The sequence below is a fragment of the Protopterus annectens genome, chromosome 9.part0, assembly GCF_019279795.1.
Source record: "Protopterus annectens isolate FY-2018-M chromosome 9.part0, PAN1.0, whole genome shotgun sequence".
In the NCBI taxonomy this organism is placed as follows: Eukaryota; Metazoa; Chordata; order Ceratodontiformes; family Protopteridae; genus Protopterus; species Protopterus annectens.
The window spans coordinates 1,815,722,426-1,815,749,793 of record NC_056743.1 but is presented as its reverse complement, the minus strand read 5'-3'; the positions used below and the strand labels follow the sequence as shown (position 1 = coordinate 1,815,749,793).

The 27,368-nt window shown below is 39.2% G+C and overlaps 1 protein-coding gene across 1 annotated transcript in view; it reads right to left on the bottom strand.

Annotated features, from left to right (window-relative positions):
- The window catches only part of COL5A3 (collagen type V alpha 3 chain), a 1,727,233-nt gene that overhangs the window by 1,142,404 nt on the left and 557,461 nt on the right, over positions 1–27,368 (bottom strand). The window contains exons 12-14 of the mRNA XM_044084684.1: positions 24,960–25,043; positions 22,311–22,367; positions 4,313–4,366 (exon numbers count right to left, since the gene is read on the bottom strand). Coding sequence (XP_043940619.1) covers positions 4,313–4,366; positions 22,311–22,367; positions 24,960–25,043 — 195 coding nt within the window. The remainder of the gene's footprint in view (positions 1–4,312; positions 4,367–22,310; positions 22,368–24,959; positions 25,044–27,368) is intronic.

The window sequence follows — 27,368 nt, the reverse complement described above, 5'->3', positions numbered from 1 at the left end:
ATAAAGAGCTCATTCTATACCTTACCATGTCATACTTATAATGAGCTCATTCTATACCTTACCATGTCATACTTATAATGAGCTCATTCTATACCTTACCATGTCATACTTATAAAGAGCTCATTCTATACCTTACCATGTCATACTTATAATGAGCTCATTCTATACCTTACCATGTCATACTTATAATGAGCTCATTCTATACCTTACCATGTCATACTTATAATGAACTCATTCTATACCTTACCATGTCATACTTATAAAGAGCTCATTCTATACCTTACCATGTCATACTTATAATGAGCTCATTCTATACCTTACCATGTCATACTTATAATGAGCTCATTCTATACCTTACCATGTCATACTTATAATGAGCTCATTCTATACCTTACCATGTCATACTTATAATGAGCTCATTCTATACCTTACCATGTCATACTTATAATGAGCTCATTCTATACCTTACCATGTCATACTTATAATGAGCTCATTCTATACCTTACCATGTCATACTTATAAAGAGCTCATTCTATACCTTACCATGTCATACTTATAAAGAGCTCATTCTATACCTTACCATGTCATACTTATAATGAGCTCATTCTATACCTTACCATGTCATACTTATAATGAGCTCATTCTATACCTTACCATGTCATACTTATAATGAGCTCATTCTATACCTTACCATGTCATACTTATAATGAGCTCATTCTATACCTTACCATGTCATACTTATAATGAACTCATTCTATACCTTACCATGTCATACTTATAAAGAGCTCATTCTATACCTTACCATGTCATACTTATAAAGAGCTCATTCTATACCTTACCATGTCATACTTATAATGAGCTCATTCTATACCTTACCATGTCATACTTATAATGAGCTCATTCTATACCTTACCATGTCATACTTATAAAGAGCTCATTCTATACCTTACCATGTCATACTTATAATGAGCTCATTCTATACCTTACCATGTCATACTTATAATGAGCTCATTCTATACCTTACCATGTCATACTTATAATGAGCTCATTCTATACCTTACCATGTCATACTTATAAAGAGCTCATTCTATACCTTACCATGTCATACTTATAAAGAGCTCATTCTATACCTTACCATGTCATACTTATAATGAGCTCATTCTATACCTTACCATGTCATACTTATAAAGAGCTCATTCTATACCTTACCATGTCATACTTATAAAGAGCTCATTCTATACCTTACCATGTCATACTTATAATGAGCTCATTCTATACCTTACCATGTCATACTTATAATGAGCTCATTCTATACCTTACCATGTCATACTTATAATGAGCTCATTCTATACCTTACCATGTCATACTTATAATGAGCTCATTCTATACCTTACCATGTCATACTTATAATGAACTCATTCTATACCTTACCATGTCATACTTATAAAGAGCTCATTCTATACCTTACCATGTCATACTTATAAAGAGCTCATTCTATACCTTACCATGTCATACTTATAATGAGCTCATTCTATACCTTACCATGTCATACTTATAATGAGCTCATTCTATACCTTACCATGTCATACTTATAAAGAGCTCATTCTATACCTTACCATGTCATACTTATAATGAGCTCATTCTATACCTTACCATGTCATACTTATAATGAGCTCATTCTATACCTTACCATGTCATACTTATAATGAGCTCATTCTATACCTTACCATGTCATACTTATAAAGAGCTCATTCTATACCTTACCATGTCATACTTATAAAGAGCTCATTCTATACCTTACCATGTCATACTTATAATGAACTCATTCTATACCTTACCATGTCATACTTATAATGAGCTCATTCTATACCTTACCATGTCATACTTATAATGAGCTCATTCTATACCTTACCATGTCATACTTATAATGAACTCATGCTATACCTTACCATGTCATACTTATAATGAGCTCATTCTATACCTTACCATGTCATACTTATAATGAGCTCATTCTATACCTTACCATGTCATACTTATAATGAACTCATTCTATACCTTACCATGTCATACTTATAATGAACTCATTCTATACCTTACCATGTCATACTTATAATGAGCTCATTCTATACCTTACCATGTCATACTTATAATGAGCTCATTCTATACCTTACCATGTCATACTTATAATGAGCTCATTCTATACCTTACCATGTCATACTTATAATGAGCTCATTCTATACCTTACCATGTCATACTTATAATGAGCTCATTCTATACCTTACCATGTCATACTTATAATGAGCTCATTCTATACCTTACCATGTCATACTTATAAAGAGCTCATTCTATACCTTACCATGTCATACTTATAAAGAGCTCATTCTATACCTTACCATGTCATACTTATAATGAGCTCATTCTATACCTTACCATGTCATACTTATAAAGAGCTCATTCTATACCTTACCATGTCATACTTATAAAGAGCTCATTCTATACCTTACCATGTCATACTTATAAAGAGCTCATTCTATACCTTACCATGTCATACTTATAAAGAGCTCATTCTATCAGTCATTTTACAGCTCTTCTGGTTTTATTAGCTCATTACAGCCCAAGTGAGTTTGATTCCCTTTACTACATCATTTTCTTTCTTGTTCACTCTGTATGTCTGTCTCTTTATCTCGCTCTCTCTCTCTCTCTGTCTCTTTATCTCTCTTTCTCTCTCTATCTCTCTCTGTCTGTGCAGTACCCTTCAATCCTCATGGCACTAAAGTTGCTATTGTAACTCTAGTGCCAACAATGTCAATTATTTGCTTAGAAATAGTAGAAGGTATATGGCTGAAGTTGATCAGTGGACTCTGTTATTAAAGCAAATACGTCGGAAGTTGGGATATTGTCTGGATTTGTACCTGCTCATTAAGAAAGAAAAAAAAGCAGTAAAACTAGTTATGAGACTGAAAGGAATTCAGGAAGTTGAGAATATGAGGCCAGAAGGGTAGGCAAGTGATCATTATGTGATTTGATTTATGATACAATATGCTGTTTACCATTGCCACACCCTCTTACTGCTTGTAAAACAGAAGGTATAATTTTGCCACACATAATGCAATAACGTCACTAGGCAGAAAAGGAACAAGACATTCAGTGCATTGTAATCAAAACCATAAGTGTTGCCTTTGAAGAGCAGTTTACATGTGGAATACAAATAATCATGTGCCTGAACTGGTATTGCAGACAGCCACCTTTTGAGGTAGGATAAACCATACTTGGCAGAAAAGTTAATACAGAAGTAATAACACAGAGGTAATATCACTCATTGGCTTTTACCATACAACCTAGCTTACTATGTGCATTTAAAGAGTATAAATCTCTGCTAACGCCCCCTCTACAATACATTATTTTTCTCTCATTTCCAGATGAACAGCACATTGATGTGATTTTCTGTTTAGAATTTTTTTCCAGCTGATGTCCTAGCCAGACTTCCTTTATTTTATTTTTACTCCACTTTTATCTTGTTTTACCCTTATTGCTACTTCACACTCCCATCAGCCTAATTTCTGAATAGGGGTTCTACATGCTCCTCTCTTTACTATGTACTTTGCATGCTTTTCTTGTGTCCCCTAGTGTTGTCTCTTTACAACTTTTATCACTCTACAGCTTTATAGCTTTCTTATCTAGCAGCCTGGCATTATTTACTTATACTCCCCTACCTTGCTCATTATAAACCCACTTTCCTTCCTATCATCTCTACAGCTTTCCAGCCAGTTACCATATACCTCATGTATTCTCCCTTCCTCAGCATGTTTGCCACTCTTTACTGTTTCTTGACAGTATCCATTCTCATGTTGTCTCTCTAGTTTCTTCTGGAATATTTTCTTGACTGCATCCGCATCTAATTCTGTTTAGGCTAGTATGGCAACATCACTCTTTATGGAAATATGTTATATCTTAAACACTGTATTTTGCATTTCTTCATTTTCCTTACATTATTTGCAATTGCTATTTTACCACACTTGCATTTAATATTGCAAAAAGTGTTCCTATACAATTTGTGGAGCTTTTCTCCCTGGGGGCTCACCGAACTCGGTCAGATTATTCCAGTAAACAAACAGAAATAAACAAAAAAATAAGAAAGAAAAAAATCAAGCAAACAAATAGATAAATTATGCCATGAACTGTCCATATAATTGTGCATGTCTTTTTTGGTATTTCTTCTTTGTTCATTGATTTCGGGAAACATTCACTAATAATAATTTACATTCACTTAATAATAGCCCATAGAGTGGGACATTTACAATAAGGTACTTACCTGAGGTCCTTGGTCACCTGGATCACCCTTCAGACCTGGTATCCCTGGTAAACCCTGTTGCAATATTAAAAATATCAAAATAAATTCAGTAAAGTAGCCAAAACAATACATAATAATATATTTTATAAGAAATAGCAAATTATGAAATGCAGCAAATTATGCATCTGTAACAGAAGTATAATTCTCAGAAAAACTGGTCCATCAGGAATTTTGACACTGCAAGGTAATTTAGCAGAAAGCTGGAAGCTTTGAATCCAGACATTACATTTTTGATTTTAGACTGGACTTATAAATTAGGATGAGTCTTTTTCACTGTCCCTGGGCTGCCCTACATCCTTCTCGGATTGGCTATTGTATTTGGCTTTCAAGTTCAATCCTTTTCCATCCTGCTCCTTCAAATGGCCGCTGCAAACCATCCTACTAGGACTACTTTTAAAATGTATGCATTAGAAAAATTAAACTAACTAATGCAGACCTGATGAAGTCTTCAGAGGAAAGTGCTCATCTCAACATTAATAACACCTGATTTTTTTGGAAGGGGAGGGGAGAGAACAAAAAGCCTCAGAAGTATTTTTATTATTTTTCTAGTACTGAAAACTATTGTATTTTTTTCTATCAAAAGTATTTGGTAACAGGTGACAATCCAAAGTTACAATAAGGAATAAATTACCCCACTGAAAGATGCTGAAGTAGGAGTGTAATCAGAGTGGAAATTAGGTTAAACCCAAACCTGGATTCCACACTCAGTCTGTTTACCCTTCTGGCACCTCTAACATTATTAGTTAAAAAAAGAATAAGATTTCCATTCCAGAGCCATGCAATCTCCCATTAATAGATTTTCAGCAGAATGTATACTTATTCCAGGCCTCTGTCCCAGCTGTCAGGCAGTGGACATCATTTTCACACTCAGTCCCAAACTGCTGTCATACCTACTCATACTCCTAAAATTTTTTGTATGTGACAAAAAAATCAGCCACATGTAAAATATGCAGGCCAATGCTTTTCCATAACTTTAAGGAAAAGTAAGTGCACAAATATGCAACCATATTCAAATGATAATGCACAAAAAAAAAAAAAACAGGTACCATTTTCAGTTTGCTTTCAACCACCTTGTTGAATTATTTTTCCGAATTACCTTACATCATTCCTCTTTATTATTATCTATTGTTTAATGATTCCTTGTTATGTAGACTTTGTTGTAATTGTTTATTTTCTTACTGTACTTCTTTCATATCATTCTTAGAGGTTACTGCTTAATTATATAATTAATCAAATATATTTTTTTTGCCAATACTGTGAACATGGCACTCCTTATTCTTTGAGAATAAAAGGCAGTGGTTTCTGCCATGCACTACTACCCTGTATTTTACAATGTTATATTGAGATGGAACAACTTCCACAGATTGCGACATGCTTGCATAACATCTGTATAAGACAACTAGATAGACAAGCAGGTGAGCCACGCTTTGTTAAGGCTTTTCTTAGCATTAATGGAGTGTGGTTCGCCAGTTTGTCTTTATTGTCATTTGTTCCTAGATAGGCAAGCAGTTAGGATCACAAGATGTGAACGACGTATGTACTGAAAATCAAGGATTAATCATCACAGTGTCTACTCGCTGTGTAACTCTGAGCTGGTCAATTAACAGCCACTGTTTCCGGTCAAGTCTTCATTAACCCCTGGTTATTGGGTTTTAAATAATCAGTGACTGGTTCCTGTGTTGCCAAAAAGTTGGTTTAATCATGGCAATTTTCCAAGGGGACAAAGATTATGATTAGGGCACTTTCAGTCTCTGTGTGATATCGGTGGCACCCTTACACTAGCCCAGTAATCAAGGAGCCTCAATCTTCACCACTGGCAATAGTGAGAGATGTACAAATTGGGAGGATTACAAGTACACATATAGTAAAGTACAATTTCCCTTAAGAGTACACAGAGATCACAGTCAGTCTGGGGCTGGTTTCGCTCTCTTTCTCCAGATCCCCAATAACATTCCCCACTGGCACAGCTATAGGGTTAAAATCTCAGCTGAGTGGTCAGGCCAAGACCTCCATCACCCTCTCTGTCCAACCATTGCTTCCTGTCCCTGCCCAAGTAGCTGACACACACACACTTTGAGATTTGGTTTATATACAAACACACACACACACATACACACACACACACACACACACACCTGTGGAAGGCTGTCACAGGTTTACAAGCTATGCCCCCTTCTGCCCAGACTATAAGGTAGTCATCACTGCCACCAATTCCTACTTATCAGCTACTGTAAAAGCCCTTACAAAAAGTGACCAATCCTACTGTGTAATTTTACTATTATCCATCCAGTAAGTGTGACCAAGTCTAAGGCTATTTAGGAGTGTCCTGTACAGTGTCACCAAATACATATGCAAGTACTTTAAGAGCTTAAATATGTCTCACAAATACAGCCAAAAATACAGGTTTAAATGTATTTAATAATAAATAATAAAAGACCAAGACAATACTCAATCAACACAGTAACTACAGAGATGGGAATCACAGGAAATATTTTAAAATAACATTGCAGGACAGTCTCAAATAAATACAGAAAATATCTAAACTAATCTTTATTATATTCCTATCTGTATCTAAGACAGATTACTGTACCCTGGTTGTTTACTATTAGCAAGGCAAGTGCAGATGATGGATGTTTCTAGGTCCAAGACAAGATACAAAATGCCCGGTCTTTCTCTGACTGAGTTCTTAAATTACTAACCAACATTACTGCTGGGTTAGCTAGGATGACATCACTCTTTGTCACCTGACTTCAGTTCCAAGGCTAAACAGATACTTAGAATTTAACACCTGTGTGTCAAAAATAAATATCTCTCAGAAGTGTGCAGCTTCTAGGAAGTGATAGAGCAATAAAAACCCTTTTACATTTGAAACCTAGCAATTATTTCTGTTTCAAGATAATAGGAAAACCTCCAGCTCTAGAGATTGTGTCTGCTTAATGCACTGAAATAATCATAATACACTTTGCTTTTCAACTTATTTTCTTGAAATTTTGCAAGTTAACTCTGTATGTTCCAACTTCTACTATTAAAACATTCATTTGCAGAGGTATATAGTCTATATACATTTCTGTTCTTTTCCAGTAAGGTACACTGTGGTTACATTCTTGAAGCTCAGTACATAACATACAGTTCTCTTACATTTGTAGGACAAGCATATGAATCATATTACTATTCGGAAATGACATATGATTATTTAGAAAATTCCAAATAGCTGGTCTGGCAGTGTCACATTTCTATATAAATCATGTTAATATTTTCAAGTGACATATAATTGTTTACAAAATTCCAGCTAGCTGGACTGGCAATATTTCTATGGTGTCACAGTATCACTAATAAGCTGCAGGCCACAGTAATGGAATATATCTGGAAATGCTGCACTCAAGTTCAAACATCACTTTTAAAGGGACTTCAGTGAGACATTTGGTAGCTGCCAATATTTCCTAAATGTGTGGGTTAGCAGATCCAGAAAAATCACAAACAAAAAGAAGAACAATGCCCTAGATTTTTAAACCTTTTAGAAATTAACACATATTTTGCAGTCTAGTGATATTATCTGAATATTGTGTATCTGTATTATTTTCACCTTATGATACTATAAGAAAACTTGTAATACAGGTATAACATCCACCATATCTTTGGAACAGGCTACAATTAATATGAAACAGAGCACCTCTACGACACTGTTCAAGAGGAACCTGGACGAGTGGATGGGACACGGTAAATTCTTACTGGGGTATTGAGCCCACGACCCTCCTGGATATGGGCAATCATCACTAAGTGCAATCCTGAGTATTGACAAGCATTTCTATGTTATTATATTGTGATGAAACTGTTAGGCTTAAAATGACCTCTAGGTTGATAGCCTAGTAACCTCCTATGATGATATGATCCTATCTGACTTGGCTGCATAAAACTATGTGTATCAGGTGTCAGAAAGCCCCTTTGAATACCAACTTGAATGATAAGTAAAGTGCATCTTGGGACAAAGTTCCACAGTTGTGCCCTGCTTCTGGTACATTCTCCACTGAACCTGCAGAAGTTTTAGAATTTGAAAAAAAAAAAAACACTTAGCATTTCTTCTGAGGTTCTATAGAAAAGAATGCTTATTTTACATTAAAAAGCAATGATATCATTTTAAACTGAAGAACTAAGTAGAATAGGACAGTCAGCATTTTCTTCTAAAAAAATTTACTTTTCCAAATCTGTCCTTCACTGTAGCTTAATGTGTCTCAAATCTATAAGTGTATGATAATTTTAAAAGATTTAAACTGGAAGTAGAGCATTCAGTAATGTGACAAAGAAAGCCTTATACAGTAAAATAAAACAAAACCCTTCATTCTGAAAAACAGAGTTTGTAAAATCAATAATAAAATAAGATGCATTATTTTCTGCAGTTCCATCTCTGTTTTAATCAATGTTGTTTTTTAATGAATATGCATATTGGTATTAATTACTATGCTACAAAAGTAGTTTGTACCATTTGGTTTGGGATTTTATTTCCTATAGCTCCTAATCAGAAGAATTGCAAAAGCCACACTCATGTTTAACACATTGTTATTAGCAGAAGTATGCTAACTGCTTCAGGCAAAGGGACATAAATCACAGCAACCTGAACTTGTCATCAAGGGGATGCATTCCATACAGCTCCATTCTGAATACAAAAATTCAGATTTATAATTCTGACTTAATAAAGTAAGTGAATTACTTAACCTGGAATTCAAATCTGAAGAACAGTCAAGATATACTCAGTCTGTTATATGCTACATTTTTTTCATCATTTATGAAATTATGAAAACCTGACATTCTTTTAAGGTGAAGGTAAAATCTTAATGGAATTTGAAATGGATTGAGTTTGTCATTGATTATGTACTTTTGGGACATGAACCTGAGATTGTGTGTGTGTGTGTGTGTGTGTGTGTGTGTGTGTGTGTGTGTGTGTGTGTGTGTGTGTGTGTGTGTGTGTGTGTGTGCGTGTGTGTAGTGGGGGGTACCAGAAATGTACCTTGTATCCTAGTGTGAGCCAATAGGATATTCACCCAAGAGTTATACATTTAGTAGCTGCATCTGAAAATTACGTTTAAAGTTAGCTTGCAAATTTTCTGTTCAAGTTAGTGTCAGAGGTGCAGACGGGATAAGACTGTACAAGGGAGGTGTACTTAGTCACAAGCAAAAAAAGGCTAATTGAATGCAGTTTTATTAAAACACTTGTTGACAAAAATCTGCATTTAGACAAGGTTTGTTTGATGAACAACCTGACACCCCTTGACAAACTACCCTGAGGTCCAATAGCTGTGCTCTAACACGACTTTGTTTCATGCAAGTTTATTCACTGATCTCATTAATTCTGTAGGTGGTGTTCATGAATACAGACCCACACACGAAATGTTCCATTATTATGCTAGAAACCTTGACCCTCGGGTGGTAAAGCTTCTGTTTTGGCCAGAATACTTTTGAACTACTCAACTTTTAGGAGCTGTAGAATGCATGCGCTAAGTTGAACACAGATACCTATGTGCAAATAAGTCTTGCACTGCACCCTCCCCTGGACTGCCATGATGTGAGAAGGGAATTTGAGGAAGGGATGCAGAAATAAGAAGAATGGAAAGTTTTAATTGGCAAATCCCACTAAATTATAGTACATATGAGGAGTGACTTGGAATGCTGCCCTTCATTACTGTCTGCATGCATCAGTGTGCATTATTCATTCCTTGTGTGGGCAGTCACCCAAAGATGCACACACACACACTCTGCAATATAAGTATGTAGTCTAAAAATGGGCTTTTAAAACTGGACAATTTTCTTTGTGAGATGAGCAGAAGTAAAGGCATGTCATTACATGCTGATAATGTTTTCAAATCACTGTTTTTGTACATTCACCCCAAATGACTGTCTGACATCATCCTCTTTCCATGGCCTGTGTGATAATAGGAGGTACTGCCAGCCATGCCTGGAGAAGTAGGGCAGTGGATGCGTAACAATTACCAGCAAAGCTAGCTGGATTTTTGTAAATAATTATATGTCATTTGTATATCAAACTGATTTGTACAGATGCTTAAGCTAAAAATGTATTTGTGAGGTTTGCTTGTGTTAAAATGTATCAGGCGTGCACCCTGCTGGAAGGAAAAGAAATGTACATACATTATTGTAACGGAATTAAACGTATAAATATACTGGGTGAGAAGAGGTTAATCCACCTGAATTTGAAAAAAAAAATATTCTTGAAATTAAATTACTTTATGAGTTAAGCCATAAAGATGTCATCCCACAGTTTTGAATGGAGCCAGAATATGCTAGATAATAGGTTGTAGCACATGTAGGAAGAGTGCAATGGTGTTATGGTTTTATAACTTCCAGCAATTGCACCACATCTGAGCAATGCTCTTGTGTGTGTATTATTGACATGTAGCTGCTAAAATCCTGGCACCTTCTAGTGTCAATGATAGCGTGGGAAACAGAGTCAGATGATCAGATGTATGTGATGTCATTCTTTACAGAAATAGTGTTTTAATATTAGAGGAGACTGAAGTCTCAGGAGCATTCTCTGTTCTATCTTGGCTCTGAAAATAAGGACCACTCACCCATCTTGCCTTGCTATATTCACTAAGTAGGAACAGTAATTCTTTTAGTCAATCAGGAATACATAGTAAGACTAGCTAAATACTGTTTTTCTATAGCTTTGTGAAAATTTCCATGGGTCTTATTTTTAATACTTCTTGTAAATGAAACTCTGGTGTTTATTGCAAATAGATATTTAGTATTTGTGTGTTCTTTTATTATTTATTATTAAATATATTTAAACTTTTCATTGTGGCTGGTCCTTATTTAAGTGTTGAGAGTATTTGCACATATTTATTCAGGGAGAACTCTAGCCACTCCTGAAAGCCTGGCTGTTTGGTTAACATTACCATTTTTATTTATATTAATTTCACTCAGTATAACTGAATACCCTTTTAAGAGCCTTATAGTAACTGACTGGTGGTAGAGTGGACAGAAATTGGCATTGCTATTAAAACTGTGCCAGTCTTTCCTAGGTGTGTGTGTGTGTGTGTGTGTGTGTGTGTGTGTGTGTGTGTGTGTGTGTGTGTGTGTGTGTGTGTGTGTGTGTGTGTGTGTGCAAATTAAATCTCAAAGACTGTGTGTGTCAGCTACTTGGAGCAGGGACTGCAGCAATGGTTTCAAAGTGAGGGTGCTGGAGGACTTGTCTTGGACACTCACCTGAGGACCTAACCCTACAGCTGTGCCAGTGGGGAGTCTTATTGGGGAACTGGAGAGAGACAGATAGAGACACTAAGAGCCTGGGCTGAGTGTGTACCATGCGTGCTCTTAAGCGAAATTGTGCTTGATGGAGAGAGGTCTGCATCTGGAAATTTTGACTGTATCAATTTTTATTCTAAGTCAATTACCCCCCTCCAGTGTCAGAGGTGAAGATTCAGGCTCCTTGATTACTGGCCCAAAGTGGGGACCTCAGAGACTGTTCCTAACATATTTTGCCCATGGCTGGATGACTACAAGGGTGATGGGCAGTAACTTTCTCATATTGTGGGCTGGGGTATTTTCACTTAATTTGCTTCTCTACTCTATACTGTCGGGGTGAGCATGAAAGAGCCTGAGTCAGCAAGCTGGCATGTGTTTCTATGCAGCCTGCAGCTGTTGTTACATATATACCAACTCCTTCCCCCCTGTATAATGCTGTTGTACATATCTAGTATCAAGTAATATTGTACCCACTAAGGGACACCCTTTAAGGAGGAGGGGGAATCTCCAACCACCTTCAGGAAGGACAGATGGCCAAAGATACCCATTTCCTTCCTCCAACCCCATCCACCTCTTGTTAGCATTGTGACATTCTGAACTGCTGCTAAAATCCATTTTGCAAACAATCACTTTAGCCTTGTGTTAATGGAGCAGCATGATCACAACCTGCTATATGTAATTGTAGGGAGTGAACCACAGCTGCCCACATTACAGCAGCCTTTCCCTTTGTCTGTACTGGAATGCCAGCTTGTCACAGTGTGATATCACTCTGTTAGTCATGCTGTGGGAGATCAAAAGGGGGGAGTCTAGGAAATTAATACAGACATGCGAGAGTCAGAGGTATCCCTGGTATCACCTAATGTTCTGGGCACTGAACTATCCAAAGAAAATATAACCGACTGAATCAGCTGCATATCCTTGTTGCCAGAAACAATGTATTGTTTTTTGTTTCTTCTTCTCCTTCTACTTCTTTTGACTTTTCCTGGTTAGGGGTCACCACAGCGGATCACCTGTCTGCTCATGATTGGCAGTGGAGTTTTACGGTGTTGAGTTGCCAGCCCGGCGCCCAACCTTCCATAGAAGGCACACACACGCACACACGCACGCCTAGGGCCAATTTAGAGTGTCCAATCCACCTACAGTATGTCTTTGGGATGTGGGAGGAAACCGGAGCACCCACTGGAAACCCATGTGACCACAGGGAGGACATGCAGACTCTGCACAGAAGGCACCCCAAAGATCGAACTGGAGAACCTCTTGCTGTGAGGTGACTGGTCTTTGTTTCTATGAAGGCCATTTATAGTGAGTTCAACTTAGGTTCCTTTCTTCATCCAGGATATAATCTCCATTCCTCTCAGCAGCTTCCAGAAGGCCTTGGAATATATCTGATTATATGATCCATAAGTTGAGGTTAACTGAAATCAAAGCAAACTACTGAGTTGAGTTCTCTGTGAAACAAAGAAAATGCTTTGGACCTTTGAGAAAAACCTAACCACAGCTTATTTTATCATAAATATAAAAGCTATCTAGCATCTTGGTCTGCTACAAGCACTCACATGCCAGTGTCTTGTAATGCACTTTCTTACTACCAATTGTTTTACATGTCTGATATGTCAAGTGCCCTAAGTGCCCACCAGTCCGAACCTACATAATTATCCATCCCTCACACCACCTGACCCTGCTGAACTCCATAGCCCAACCAGAGACCTACCTCTAACCCTTAACCTCCCACCTGATCCTAACCCTAACATGAATCCTTGTTCCGTAACTACAATTGTAGTACTCCCCTTTAGCTCCCTAACCTTAAATTCCCCAAATCAATCTCTCAACCTAAAACTCTACTTCCCCTACCTAAACTTAAAGGCTTTTCATTGTAAATCTTAAATGCTTGTAGATATATATATATATATATATATATATATATATATATATATATATATATATATATATATATATAGATAGATAGATAGATATACTGATGTATGGGCTGTAACTGTCATTGCTTTAACATTACAATGTTAGTACAGCACTATTATGCACTTATCTTTGTATCTCTTTAAATGTTGTCCTGAGCTGAGATGGAAAATTGTCAGAACTGATCAGCGCTGTACACCAATAAAGTAATTCAATAAATAAATAAACAAACAAATATTGTCACCACTCATACCCTAAGCCAACAACTCCACTCCCTAATCCAAACTCTCCTCCCCTTCTCTACATCTAAAGTCTTTGCTCTCAAACTCTAAACTTCTAAACTGCACCCTAAGCCTAAAACTCCCCCTCCATTCCCTGTGCTGAAATCCTCCTCTTGATCACTGCCTGAAATGTTTAGTCACACTCGCACCCCCTGCCACTCCCTCACCACCACTACATCACTTACCTTATATAACTCAGTTACATACATACCCAGGCTCTGCTACACTTTGTGTGAGAGAAAGATTATTTTGTTTTTTATTTGTTGTATTACTTTATTATTATTTTTCTATTTTGAATACTGCAATTTGTTTTATTTACCTTGTGTTTTACTTGTATTCTGCTTTTAACTGCATATTAAAACTTGAAAAGAGACCACAGCTCTGTCTCTTGTGAGTCAGACAGAAATTAGTACAGGTCAATAGAACAGGTCAGTTAAGGTTAACCATCTGTAAACTGAGGGGGTGGAGTTAGGAACTAAACCTTCTATTTAAGGGGTAAAATAAAACATTTCAGAGCTTTACTAGAAAGGATCACATAGACTCTGCTACATTTTGCTGTGAGGAAAAGGTTAGTTTGCTTTTTATTTATTGTATTACTTTATTGCCTTTTTCTATTTTGAATGCTGTGATTTGTTTTATTTAAATTGTGTTTTACTTGTATTCTGCGTTTAACTGCATATTGAAACTTGAAAAGAGACCACAGCTCTGTCTGTTCTGAGTCAGGCAGAAATTATTTTCCTCATCTCCCACCCAGTTACTGTACTGTTCTTAAACACCACTGTATTTCTAGTTGCCTTCCCCTTATGTTAATTTGACCATATATCTCATTTCCTCTCTGTTTTTACTGGCTTGTGTAAGCATAAAATTATCATTTTGTGAAATCACTCCCCTTTAACTATTTACATTTATTAGCCATCCTACTGTTTTCCATAGTACCAGAATACAAAAGTGACCACCCTTTCAATCTATCTTGCTGTTTTAAAAATAGTGACTCTCCACTAAAACTTAACTTTTTAGACAGATAAAACTTAAGTTACCCACTTTCACATCTAACTCCTCTAGTGCACACTGCAGTGTTTAGGATAAACCATTTTTTTTCATCTTACCTTTAAGCATCCCTGTGCATAGCACTTGTTTTAAAACCTGCTGGAAAGCACTAGGAAGTCTTAAACTGATACAAGCACTCAATTCTGCTTATTAATAAGGAAAAATTAATTGTAAGCACTAAGCCTACAATTACAAAGTACCTTGCTAAGGTAAGGGAAAACAGCTCTTGTACTTTCCAAAAAAAAAAAAAAAAAGCACCAAACCAGGCATGTCCAAGGGTCAGCTTCTGGTGATTTCTCCTGGCTACCAGGTGAATCTGGGCATACTGGGGCAATTCAGCAATTGCCTCATGTACACAGACAACCCTCTCCTCCTACCACCTAACACTGCAACCTGCGAGAGATGCACTTACATAGCCAAACTGGAAGCAAAGCTCTCTCCACCCAAGATTGTGCTAGACCATCAAGAGGAGAAGGTTAACACCCACACTATACCTCAAGCAACACACAGCCCTTCAAAACCCACACCACCAACACCCACACATAGCAACACTAAACCCACATATGTGGAGGCCCTTAACATTAACTTGACCAAGCAAAAAGGACCTCTGAAGCTGAAATGCAAACACCAATCACAACCAAAGTGTCACATAGCTCATAACACCAGTGTGCCACCCAACAACAGCCCCTAGGGCAAGACAATGTAGCCAACACTTTAGTCATAGATGACTCTATAGTCAGGCACACTGATGCCTCCCTCATCAGGCTGAACAAGGAAAAAATTACAGTCAGCTGCCTGTCGGGTGCCAGGATCTGCCACATAATGCATGCACTCAAGTCACTCCACAACAAGTACAAATATGACTCTGTCATTGTCCATGTTGGAGTGAATGACTTGAGACATACCTCCCTGGACTACATGAAAAGAGACATGGAAGAGCTCTTGGATCATGTGGCCCCAGCAGGTATGATCCTAGCCCTGAGTAGCATCCTTCCTTTGCCCAGAATGATACCACAGTATAAGGACAAAATGATTGACTTCAACAATTGGCTAAGCTTCTGGTGTCATTCAAAGGGGATCCAGTATCTGCCTGCCTGGGACGACATGATCGACATACCACAATGCTTTGCCAGAGATGGTCTGCACCTCTTGCCCCTGGGATTCAGGTTACTGGCTAAGGCTCTTGCCACCCCTATAGTGCCTTTTTTAGGCAAAGTTCAAAGGACAAAACCACCACCTTAACAGGTACAAGCATGCACTCGAGCCACTCCTAAAAATAGAGAACATCGATATTTGGGCAGTAACTGAGACCTAGTTCAAGGCTCCAGAAAGCACCCCTGCAATACCAGGCTACAACTCTTACCACACTTTTCGGCCACCAAACCAGGACCAAAACACTAAAGGTGGAAGAGTGTCCATATTCGCCAAGGATATTCACAACACCAGGCTAGTTGCCCAACACAATGCGTCTGAAATTCTCCAAGTGCAACTAACATTAGGTAAGACTGCAATCCAAATTGTAGCTTGCTACATATCCCCATCATGCCCCAAGATTCTCATTATACCTTTCTAAGCATACTGTAAAAATATTAAGATACAATCAAACACACTAATACTGGGTAATTTCAACTACCCTGCCGTTAACTGGGAAAACTACTCGTGTACCAACATCTTTGCCCAACGGTTCTTGGAATTCATAAATTCCAGTGCCATGGATCAACTAATCCTTAGTCCCACCAGGGGCTCCAATATCCTAGACTGGGTCATTACCAACATGAGAAATCAATGCTCCACACCTATGGTCATCCCCTCTTCGGTCAGGTCATCTTTGACATCCACAACCAACCCCCACCCCCAGTAAAGAAACATCCGTAAAAAAACTTCTCCAAGGCCAACTTCATGCTACTCAAGTCAGAAGTGACACACTTCATGACACCCATGCAGATGAGAACTGAAAGTTCAACTGCTGAATCCTACACTAAGGCACTGTACGAGCACATCCACTCATGCATGAATCGTGCCATTCCCAATAGAACCAAGACAGTCTCCTCCAAAAAAAGGAAGCCAATCTAGTGGCCCCCTTACCATAAATAAACTTTACAACAAAAGGAAGAAACTGTTTCAGAAAAGAGGAAATCCCAGGATGCAAAAAACTCCCTTACCAGCCTCAGTAAGAAGTTGAGATCCCTCATAAAAATCCTCCAAAGCTAGTTACGAAAATAAAATTGCCAAAGATGCCAAAAAAAATCACAAGGAATTCTATAGCTATGTCAAGAATCTAAATGGCAATGCTCAGATCTGCTCTGAGCTACAACAGAATGGCATTAAATATACTGATCAGAAGGATATTGCCAACATCCTGGCAGATCGATTCAGTGCAAACTTCACCCCCTCTCACCCCCTAAAGGGCCCATCTCAATACCGAAAGATTGCCAAATTCCAGTAATAATGGCCACACAGATAAAAAACGCACTCTCCAAAGCTAAGAATACAGCATCTATGGGCCCAAACGACATCCCAGGCTCAAAATGAACTGGCACCTCACCTAAGTGTCATGTTTAATCATAGCCTCATCTCAGGCTTCATGCCCACTGAGTGGCGCACAGCTATAGTTATCCCACTCCACAAGGGGGGATCCACCTTGGATCCCAGGAACTACTGCCCTATCAGTCTGATGAGCCTGATCTGCAAGACCATGGAATGTATTATCATGGAACTTATAAGCAAAGACATTGGCAACCTTCAAACTCTGGACCCCATGCAGCTTGGGTTTATGAAGGGCCGATCTTGTCTCCTGAACCTGATTGACTTCTTCAAATCAGTCTCCAGAGCCGTGGACAAGGGTAAGGTCATCCACACAGCCTATCTGGACCTCGCCAAGACCTTTGACACCATCCCCCACTCTGGAATCAAAGATAAACTTACTAAGCTGGGCATTAATCCCTACGTCACTTAATGGGTTGCCAACTGGCTTACTGAAAGAACCCACACTGTAAAAGTAGCCGACTCCAAATCCAGCTCCAGACACCTAACAGTGGGTAAAACTGCCTTCCAGTTTATAACCTGCTACAGACCACCATCCCAAACCCAGGAACCCCACTCGGCCTTCCTGAGAACACTGGAAAATGTGAAGGTCTCTCCAAACACCATTACATTGGGCGACTTCAACTACCCAAACATAGACTGGGAGCATTACTCTAGCTCCAACACTCTAGCCCAAAAGTTCCTAGAATTTATAAACTCAAATGCTATGGAACAACTTGTTACCACTCCCACAAGAAGGGAAAACATACTGGACCTGATCATCACCAACATGGGGACTCTATGCTCCAGACCAGAAGTGTATCCCTCACTGGTAAGATCAGACCATAAACTAATCTCACTGGATATTCACATCCCGACCCCACCCCCTGCCCAGAAAACCACAGTGAAAAACTTCTCTAAAGCAAATTTCACACTCCTCAAAACTGAGGTGGAATCCTTCAAAGCCCCCGGGCCTGTGTAAAATACGGCCCAGACCACAGAATCCTTTTTAAACGCATTCTATGAACACCTTCAGGAATGCATGGATCATGCAATCCCAAATAAAACCAAGACCCAATCCTCCAAAGGCAGACATCCTGTCTGGTGGACCCCAGCCATAAACAAACTATATAATAGAAGGAGGAAGCTAAATGATAGAGCAAAATCCCAAAAAGGGAAGGCATCACTGATCAGTATTAGCAAAAAACTACGGGCACTCATAAAATTGTCTAAGGCCAGCTTTGAAAGAAAAATTGCACAGGACACTAAGGATAATCACAAGACTTTCTTTAGTTATGTTAGGAACCTGGGTGGTAATTCCCAGATATGCTCAGAATTAGTCCAAAATGACAAAAAATACACCGAACCCACAGACATTGCCAACATCCTAGCTGACAGGTTCAGCGTAAACTTCTCCCCCCCCCTCCCCACCAAAAGGGCAAATATCTATCCCAGCAGAGTGCTGCCCCCCCCTGACATCTCAGATGCTCAGGTAAGAGCCGCCCTCTCCAAAGCAAAAAACACAGCATCAATGGGACCAGACGGTGTCCCGGGCTGCATCCTACATGAACTCCAAGAAGAGCTAAACCCAAACATAAAACTACTGTTCAATCTCAGCCTTACTACAGGATATGTGCCAAAGAGTGGCGTACAGCAACAGTGGTCCCTCTCCATAAAGGTGGTGCCTCAACGGATCCTGGAAACTATCGCCCCATAAGCCTGACTAGCTTGATCTGCAAAGCTATGGAAAGGATCATCATGGACCTCATAAATAAAGATATTGGGGACCTACAGACACTGGATCCTACCCAGTTCGGCTTTGTTAAGGGCAGATCCTGCCTCTTAAACCTGGTTGATTTCTTTGAAACAGTCACCAAGGCCATTGACGAGGGGAAGGTGGTCCACACAACCTACCTGGACCTCGCAAAAGCCTTCGATACAATACCCCACTCGGGCATTATAGATAAGCTCACCAGCTTAAATATAAACCCCTATGTCACTAGATGGATTGCAAACTGGTTCAAGGACAGAACCCACATGGTTAGAATTGCTGGAGCCATGTCAGACTCCAAACCAGTTACAAGTGGTGTCCCACAAGGCTCAGTCCTGGGACCTCTCTTGTTCGGTATATATTTCTCGGAGGTACAGGCCAACACAGAAGGACTGTGGCTGACCAAGTTCGCAGATGACTGCAAACTGGGCGCCATAATCGACTCTCCAGCCGACACAAGCATCCTCCAAAAGGGCCTCATAGAAACAGACAACTGGTGCCAGAGCCATGGCCTCAAGCTAAATGCCAAAAGTGTATAGTCATCCCTTTGGCAAAACAAAGTGCCACAAATTACCACATAGGTGGTAATCCATTAAGTACAGAAGAAGTAATTAGGGACCTGGGGACCCAAGTTGATAGCAATCTCTCATTTGACAACCACGTGGCCAAAGTGGTTAGAAAAACATTTTATATAGCCCACCTAATCATGAAGGGATTCACATCTAGATCAGGGGAGGTCATCGTTCCTCTTTACTCATCCCTCATCAGGCCCATAATTGAGTACAATGCCCCTTTTGGGATGTACCTTACCAGACACCTGCAGCAACTGGAAAGACCCCAAAAGTACCTCACCAAGAGGATCAAAGCGCTCAAACAGATGCCATATGCTGCCCGGTTAAAGAAACTCCAGCTCTACTCAGTGGCATACTGCCTGTTCAGAGGCGATCTGTGCCTGACATATAAAGCCATGTCCAACCCGGAATTAATGGACAAGCTCCACCTCAGAAAATCCAAATCCCATTGAGCTACATGCTCGAGAGACTTGAACCTCAGCACTGAAATAAATAGGACATGCTGGAGGGACAGATTCATAACCCAGAGGCTCCCTTCACTCTGGAATAAAATCCCAGTCCAGGTTAGGCAGAGTCCCTCATTGACTCTCTTCAAGAGGAATCTTGATGAGTGGATGGGAGATCATAGGTTTACCTCGGGTATCACTTCTGTGTCACTGTTAGACAGAGGCACAGTATACTAACCTCGAAACAGGGCATAGCAAAATAAATTTAAAATGGGTGGCAAAAGCCAAACACATTCTGGCTAGGCTTATAAATGCCCTAGGGAAGATAGCCTAGTATGAACCTATGAACCTATGAACCTAAGTGATAAGTGAAGTACCTCAGGGTTCAGTCCTGGGACCACTCTTGTTTGGCATCTACTTCTCTGAAGTACAGGCCAACACTAAGGGACTCTGGATAACAAAGTTCGCAGATGACTGCAAAGTGGGAGCCATTACTGAATCCCCAAATGATGTTGATATTCTACAAAAGGGCCTTACAGAAACAGATGCTTGGTGCCAGAACCATGGGCTCAAACTCACTGCCAAGAAACGTAGTTATCCCCTTTGGGAAAAAACATGTACACGTGAATTACCACATAGGTGGCAGCACACTAAATACCGAAAGTGTGATAAGAGACCTTGGGACACAGGTGGACAGTGGTCTCACCTTTGATAACCACATTGCCACAACAGTCAGGAAATCCTTCTATGTGGCACACCTCATCACTAAGGCTTTTCATTCAGAAAAATGAGGCCATTGTCCCACTGTACTCATCCCACATTAGACCCATTATAGAATACAACACCCTGTTTGGTATGTACCTCTCATGACATCTGCAACATCTGAAAAGGCTGAAGAAATACCTCACTAAAAGAATCACAGGCCTAAAGCAGATGTCATATGGTGACTGTCTAAAAAAACTCCACCTATACTCTGTCGCATATTGTCTACTCAGAGGCGATCTCTGCTTAATATACAAGGCCATGTCAAACCCAGAGCTGTTGGACATGCTACACTTAAAGAAATCCCAATCCCTCAGAGACACACGCTCCAGGGATCTAAACCTTGTCATCACAATGAACAAAACATGCTGGAGGGATAGGTTCCTGACCCAGAGACTCCCCAGACTCTGGAATAGACTGCACATACATGTCAAGCAGAGTGCCCCTTTGGCCCTCTTCAAAAGGAACCTTGATGATTGGATGGGAGATAGTGGGGATCACGTCAGTCACCCTGCTACACAGGGGTCCACAGATGTAAATACTGTGGGAAGAAATAGCCAGGGAATTGTTATGTCTAGGCTTGTATAGGCCCTAGGGCCGATAGCCTAGCACCAACCTATGAACCTATGAACCTATACTAAGGCAAGGTATAGCAGATCAGCTCTTTCCACATGGCTGCCACACCTCACCAAAACATACAGTCAGGTTTGAGCATGAGCAGCAGCCCATGTTTGCTACAAGATGCCTGAGCCCCTGGCTGCGAGACAGTGGTTTATGAGTGCCTGAGACTTAGGTACTTGTAGTGGATCCCTAGCATATAAATCAATTTTTACATGCTCATGACAAAAATCACTAAATACTTTTTCTATCCTTCATAATAATATATACTAATTTGCAACTTGTTTCTTTGTTTCTCTTCTCATGCCCTTGTTTTTTTTTGTCTTCCTTCTCCTCACCTCCTTTCACATATTGATTCCCACTTTAACTCTATAAGATTTAAGACAAATAGATATTTTAATACTTTTTTGTGTACATGTTGCATTTGTTTAATCGCCTCTGTTTTATATTTATGTTTTCTGATATCAGGATCCTTCAATGCATTTTGTATGTACGTGATACTAACACTATACTATGCATTTTACTATGTCCTCTGTCCAGTTTTAGGATTTTCTCTCTGGGCTTCCATGGAAAATGGGCAGGCACTGAGACACATGATCTCAGTTAATAAATGGAATGAATGAATGTAGAAACAAACAAACAAATAAATGCCCAAAATAAAATAAAACAAACCTAAACTAGATTACAACTACATGGATAAATGAATAAAGTGTATACAACAGATGTAAGCTATGGCATTTATTTCTGCTAATGAAACTCCAAACTACTTACCACAGGACCTGGTCTTCCGGTCATGCCGATGGAACCTGGTGGACCCTTCATAGCAAGCTGAAAAATAACAGTTAATATTAGCATAAGAATGATAACATTAAATAATTGTCAATCATCTGTCTTTCAGAAAGCCTACGCAGTGTCATATTATGTACACAGTTCTTAGTTACAGCTTTATTTATAGCACATAAAGTGCCTATGTATTGAATAGCTTCTTAAAAACTGCATTCATTTTCCTGTATCCTGCTAAACATGTAAATAAATTGGCTCTCACAAAGCTCCTCCAACCAGTTTCACTTGGAGTGAAACATCAACATTTTTTTCTTTTTTATGACTAGAACATGAGTTGGATGAAAGGTTTCAGTGGCTAGCCATTCCTAATGACAGTCTCTTACATCAAGAGTTGGATCATGGGGCAAGCCTTTTACTGAATTAATCATGCATTTGATTTTCTTGATTAACATTTGCATGTTGTGTGACTCTAAGATAATCACTTAACCAGAGAATGGTACCAAGCTGCCACTGAAAACAGGCACTTCTGTTTACTGAGTTTACCTGAAAAATAAATAAAACAGGGAAAAAAACCCAGAAACAATTCAATCCATTACACCATTCAAGGCTATCAACTTGGGCCAAGTTCACAAAAACTCGTATCACGAGATCATCAGCTGAAGAAGAAAAGAATTTGCATGCAGTAGCTGTTCTCATTCACTGAAGGGGATAAGAGGGGAGTGGTCACTGAGGGGGACTCCTACCGGAGGCTGGCAGTCTTGTTACATACTGACACAAACAAGGAAATCAGTTGATGCTGGTTATATATATGTTTTATAGCCCGGCTGGTAGGATAATACAAAATAAGCTTTTCAGCATATCCCACACAAGTAGGACAATCACTCTGACTCTTCAGCCTAAAATATAACTAGCATTACTATATTATTTTTACTTTTAATAAACTATAACACGAATGTCATTACTTGTTTAACAGAATATATGCCATCAAACAATATGATCTGGTTGGACAGTACATTAAGGTATATTTGCAAGATGCATCTTACAAGCCTACATAGCTGTGCAAATTCTTGCAGAGGCTAACACTTGATAGATGGATAATAAAATTCCAAAACTAGATTAAGTACCTCTGAAAGGTGCTATCAAGCAGGTCAAGGTCATGTAGACAGTACCTGCATTGCTGGAAACTGTATTTGAAATAAGAATAAGAATAATTCTTAGTTATAGTAGTTGCTAAAAGACATACATTTTTATATTTTTTATCCTAAACTACATTGAGCACTACTTAAATTATACAGAAGTATATTCAAAGAAGTTCAGAGATTTATATAATTAGGCAATAAATCCCTTGATGCAACATCAGTTACAACTAAGTAGTTAAATAAGAATCTGTAGAAAATATAATGTCTTTTGCAGAGAACTAAGAAGTTGAAGAAGAATAAAAGATGTGCTAGTTGTTTAAAAAATTATACGTATTGTACAGCAACATGTAGTGAAAATACAAAGCATACGAGCAGGTAGACAACACAGTATCTACCAGTCTGGCAACTTATGAGCATCTAACAATAACAAGTTCAGTGTTGCATCCCCAGTTTTTATTCCTTCTCAATCTCTTTAATTCTAAGTTGTGTTACTCTGACTAAGTCACTGAATCAGACAGTACTCAGATGGACACACCACTGAATAGGCTTACCTGATTAACAGATAACTATATTAAAAAATATAGCATCTATAGCCATCTTTGACAGATGGATGTCTTAGGACATAACAGAAAGGAAATTACAGGTCTAGATTCAAACTATACTCAAACACCCACTGGCGAAGTGGGTAAGTTGGTTGGATTTATGGTTATAGGCTGGATCACATAGGGATTAATTGATAAGGAGAAAGCTGAGCTGACGACCAGTTAGGGGCAGTCTATATAAGTCAGTCAAAGCATCACTTGGGAAAACACAGGGCATATGCAATTAATCAGAACAACCAAGAACACTGAAGCTGTTGAAAAGATAATTGCTTGACCAGTAGACAGTAATCAGAAAATGGTGGTTTTAACGATACATAAAACAAAGATGAGATACCATTTAGGTAATAAGTAGCAAGTGCAGAACATTTAGCTGTTAGTGATGTACTAATGGACTTAAGGTACTGCAGGTGACATCAGAGGTAATGAAATAGTCAAAGGAGGTACTCAAGCAATTAGATGGGGCTTGTAGGAAATTAACACATTATTTATCCTATTTCTATTCCATGGGATAATGAGGCGATGGCATTAATGAAAACCTCTCCTCCCCAAACTTGCATGGGTCAAGCTTGCTATCGCTTACTCATACCTTGTGCATGATGATAAATATCCATAAAAGAACATTGTCAGAAAGTCCAGCTCAGTAGGTGAGCCACAACAAAACTGGTTACTTACCATGAGAGTGAGTGGTTTCACATTTGAAGAAGGAGATTGCCATAGCAGTATGCCAGTCCAAAAAGAAATTTAAAAAAAACTGCCCTTAAAGAATTCCTGGGAGATTCCTCTAATATGCCATACAATGGTCTTCCTGTCTTTACAGCTGTTTCTGTTAAGCCTACATTTTCACAAACTGTCCAGGAGCTGGAATGGTCATTTGTGGGAAGGCTCAGGCCATTTACCTTTGCATGCTGAAGAATTGCCTGGGCTTGAGCTTCTTGGGCAGAGATGACTGGACCCTTCTGTGGATCACCACCAGCCTGGAACTGAAAGTCAACAGGAAATATTATGATTTTTCAGGAGGTATTCTTTCTTTCATTTACAGCAATTCAACTTGCATTAACAAAAAGTAGTTATATAATCAAAAAATTATTAATACATCATATACAAGTCTTATTATAACATATTTAATTTTAGTGAGGGCAGATAAAAATCAAATGCAGATGCTTCTTTAAAAATTAAATAAAATACAGTCAGCATAAAATATATAGCCATTACTTTCATTTTAGTTTGTCAGATATTATTACTTTCATCTGAAAGAACTGCAGAATCCTTGATTATTTCATGTTTTAACCCCATTGTATGGAAAAGTGATTTGCTTTATGCAAATATAGCTCTGTGTAAATCGTTGCCTACCAACATCACAATTCAATTACTCATACAGTGAACTACTAGAAGAGGTGTCTTCAGTAAATCACACATGTTGAAAGCATATGTTTTTATTAATCCTTTGTTGACACGGTTAATCCCACTAGACAGTATTTTCTTTTCAGGGGCACACAAGGGGATATTTATACTACCAGAAGAAATTTGGCCAGGGCATCAAAGAACTTGTCGACCCTTTTCAATAGGTGCCATGGGATCTGTTATATTCACTTGAGTTACCACCACGTTAAACAGATGTGCACTTGGATTAAGTCTCAACCAAAGGATGACACACTTAGGAGTGCAGCACCCCCTTATGCTACACTACCGGGTCAGTAACTGATCAACCTGCTGAGGGAGTAGAATCCACAGCCTTTTGTACCAAAGGCATGTGTGGTACCTATTGCAACACTGGCACATTGTAACAAAGCAGGTTAACAGAATCAGAATTCCACAGGTGGTTCTGTGTGTGTGTGTGTGTGTGTGTGTGTGTGTGTGTGTGTGTGTGTGTGTGTGTGTGTGTGTGTGTGTGTGTGTGTGTGTGTCTGTATACTTTCTTGACTGTAATAAGTTTCAGAATAAAGATTCACCCTATACTTTATTTGCTGAAGTATCCTCTGCTCACAGACAATGGTCACACAACTGGGCACTCACGCCTCAAGCATATCAAATGTGCTGCTGCTGAAACCAATATTTGAGTTTGAGCAAGGCAAATGCTGCACCCAAGGGAGAAGATGGGAGCTTAGCAGACAGGTTTAGAGGCAAATGGGAGAAGTAGGGATCAGGTCTGGATTATGATTATAGGTTCATAGGCTGGTACTAGGCTATCGGCCCTAAGGCCTATACAAGCCTAGCCATAACAATTCCCTGGCTATTTCTTCCCACACTATTTACTTCCCTGTAACCCTGACTAGCAGGGCAACTGACATGATCCCCAGGGTGAATTTCCTTTCTCCCATCCAATCATCAAGGTTCCTTTCGAAGAGGGACAAACAGGCACTCTGCTTGACATGTATGGGCAGTCTATTCCAGAGTCTGGGGAGTCTTTGGGTCCGGAACCTATCCCTCCAGCATGTTTTGTTTATTGTGATGACAAGGTTTAGATCCCTGGAGCATGTTTAAGTGTAGTATGTCCAACAGCTCTGGGTTTGACATGGGCTTGTATGTTAAGCAGAGATCGCCTTGGAGTAGTCGATATGCGACAGAGTATAGCTGGACTTTTTTTAAGGCGGTCAGTATAGAGCACCTGCTTTAGGCCTGTGATTCTTTTAGCGAGGTATTTCTGTGGCCTTTCCAGTTGTTGCAGATGTCTTGAGAGGTACATACCAAATGGGGCATTGTATTCTATAATGGGTATAATGAGGGATGAGTACAGTGGGACAATGACCTCCTTTTTCTGGATGAAAAGCCCTTAGTGATAAGGTGTGCCACATGGAAGGATTTCCTAACTGTTGTGGCAATGTGGTTATTGAAGGTGAGACCACTTTCGGTGTTTAGTGTACTGCCACCTATGTGGTAATTCATGGGTACATGTTTTTTCCTAAAGGGTTAACTATACATTTATTGGCATTGAGCTTGAGCCCATGGCTCTGGCACCAAGCATCTGTCTTTTGTAGAGTATCCACATCATTTGGGGATTCAATAATGGCTCCCAGTTTGCAATCATCTGCGAACTTTGTTAGCCAGAGTCCCTTAGTGTTGGCCTGTACTTCAGAGAACTAGATGCCAAACAAGAGAGGTCCCAGGACTGAACCCTGAGGTACTCCACATGTCACTTGTCTGGAGATGGATTTGGAGTCAGCTACTTTTACAGTGTGGGTTTTATCAGTAAGCCAGCTGGCAACCCATTGAGTGACGTAGGGATTAATGCCCAGCTTAGTAAGTTTATGATTCCAGATTGGGGGATGGTGTCAAAGGCCTTGGCGAGGTCCAAATAGGCTGTGTGG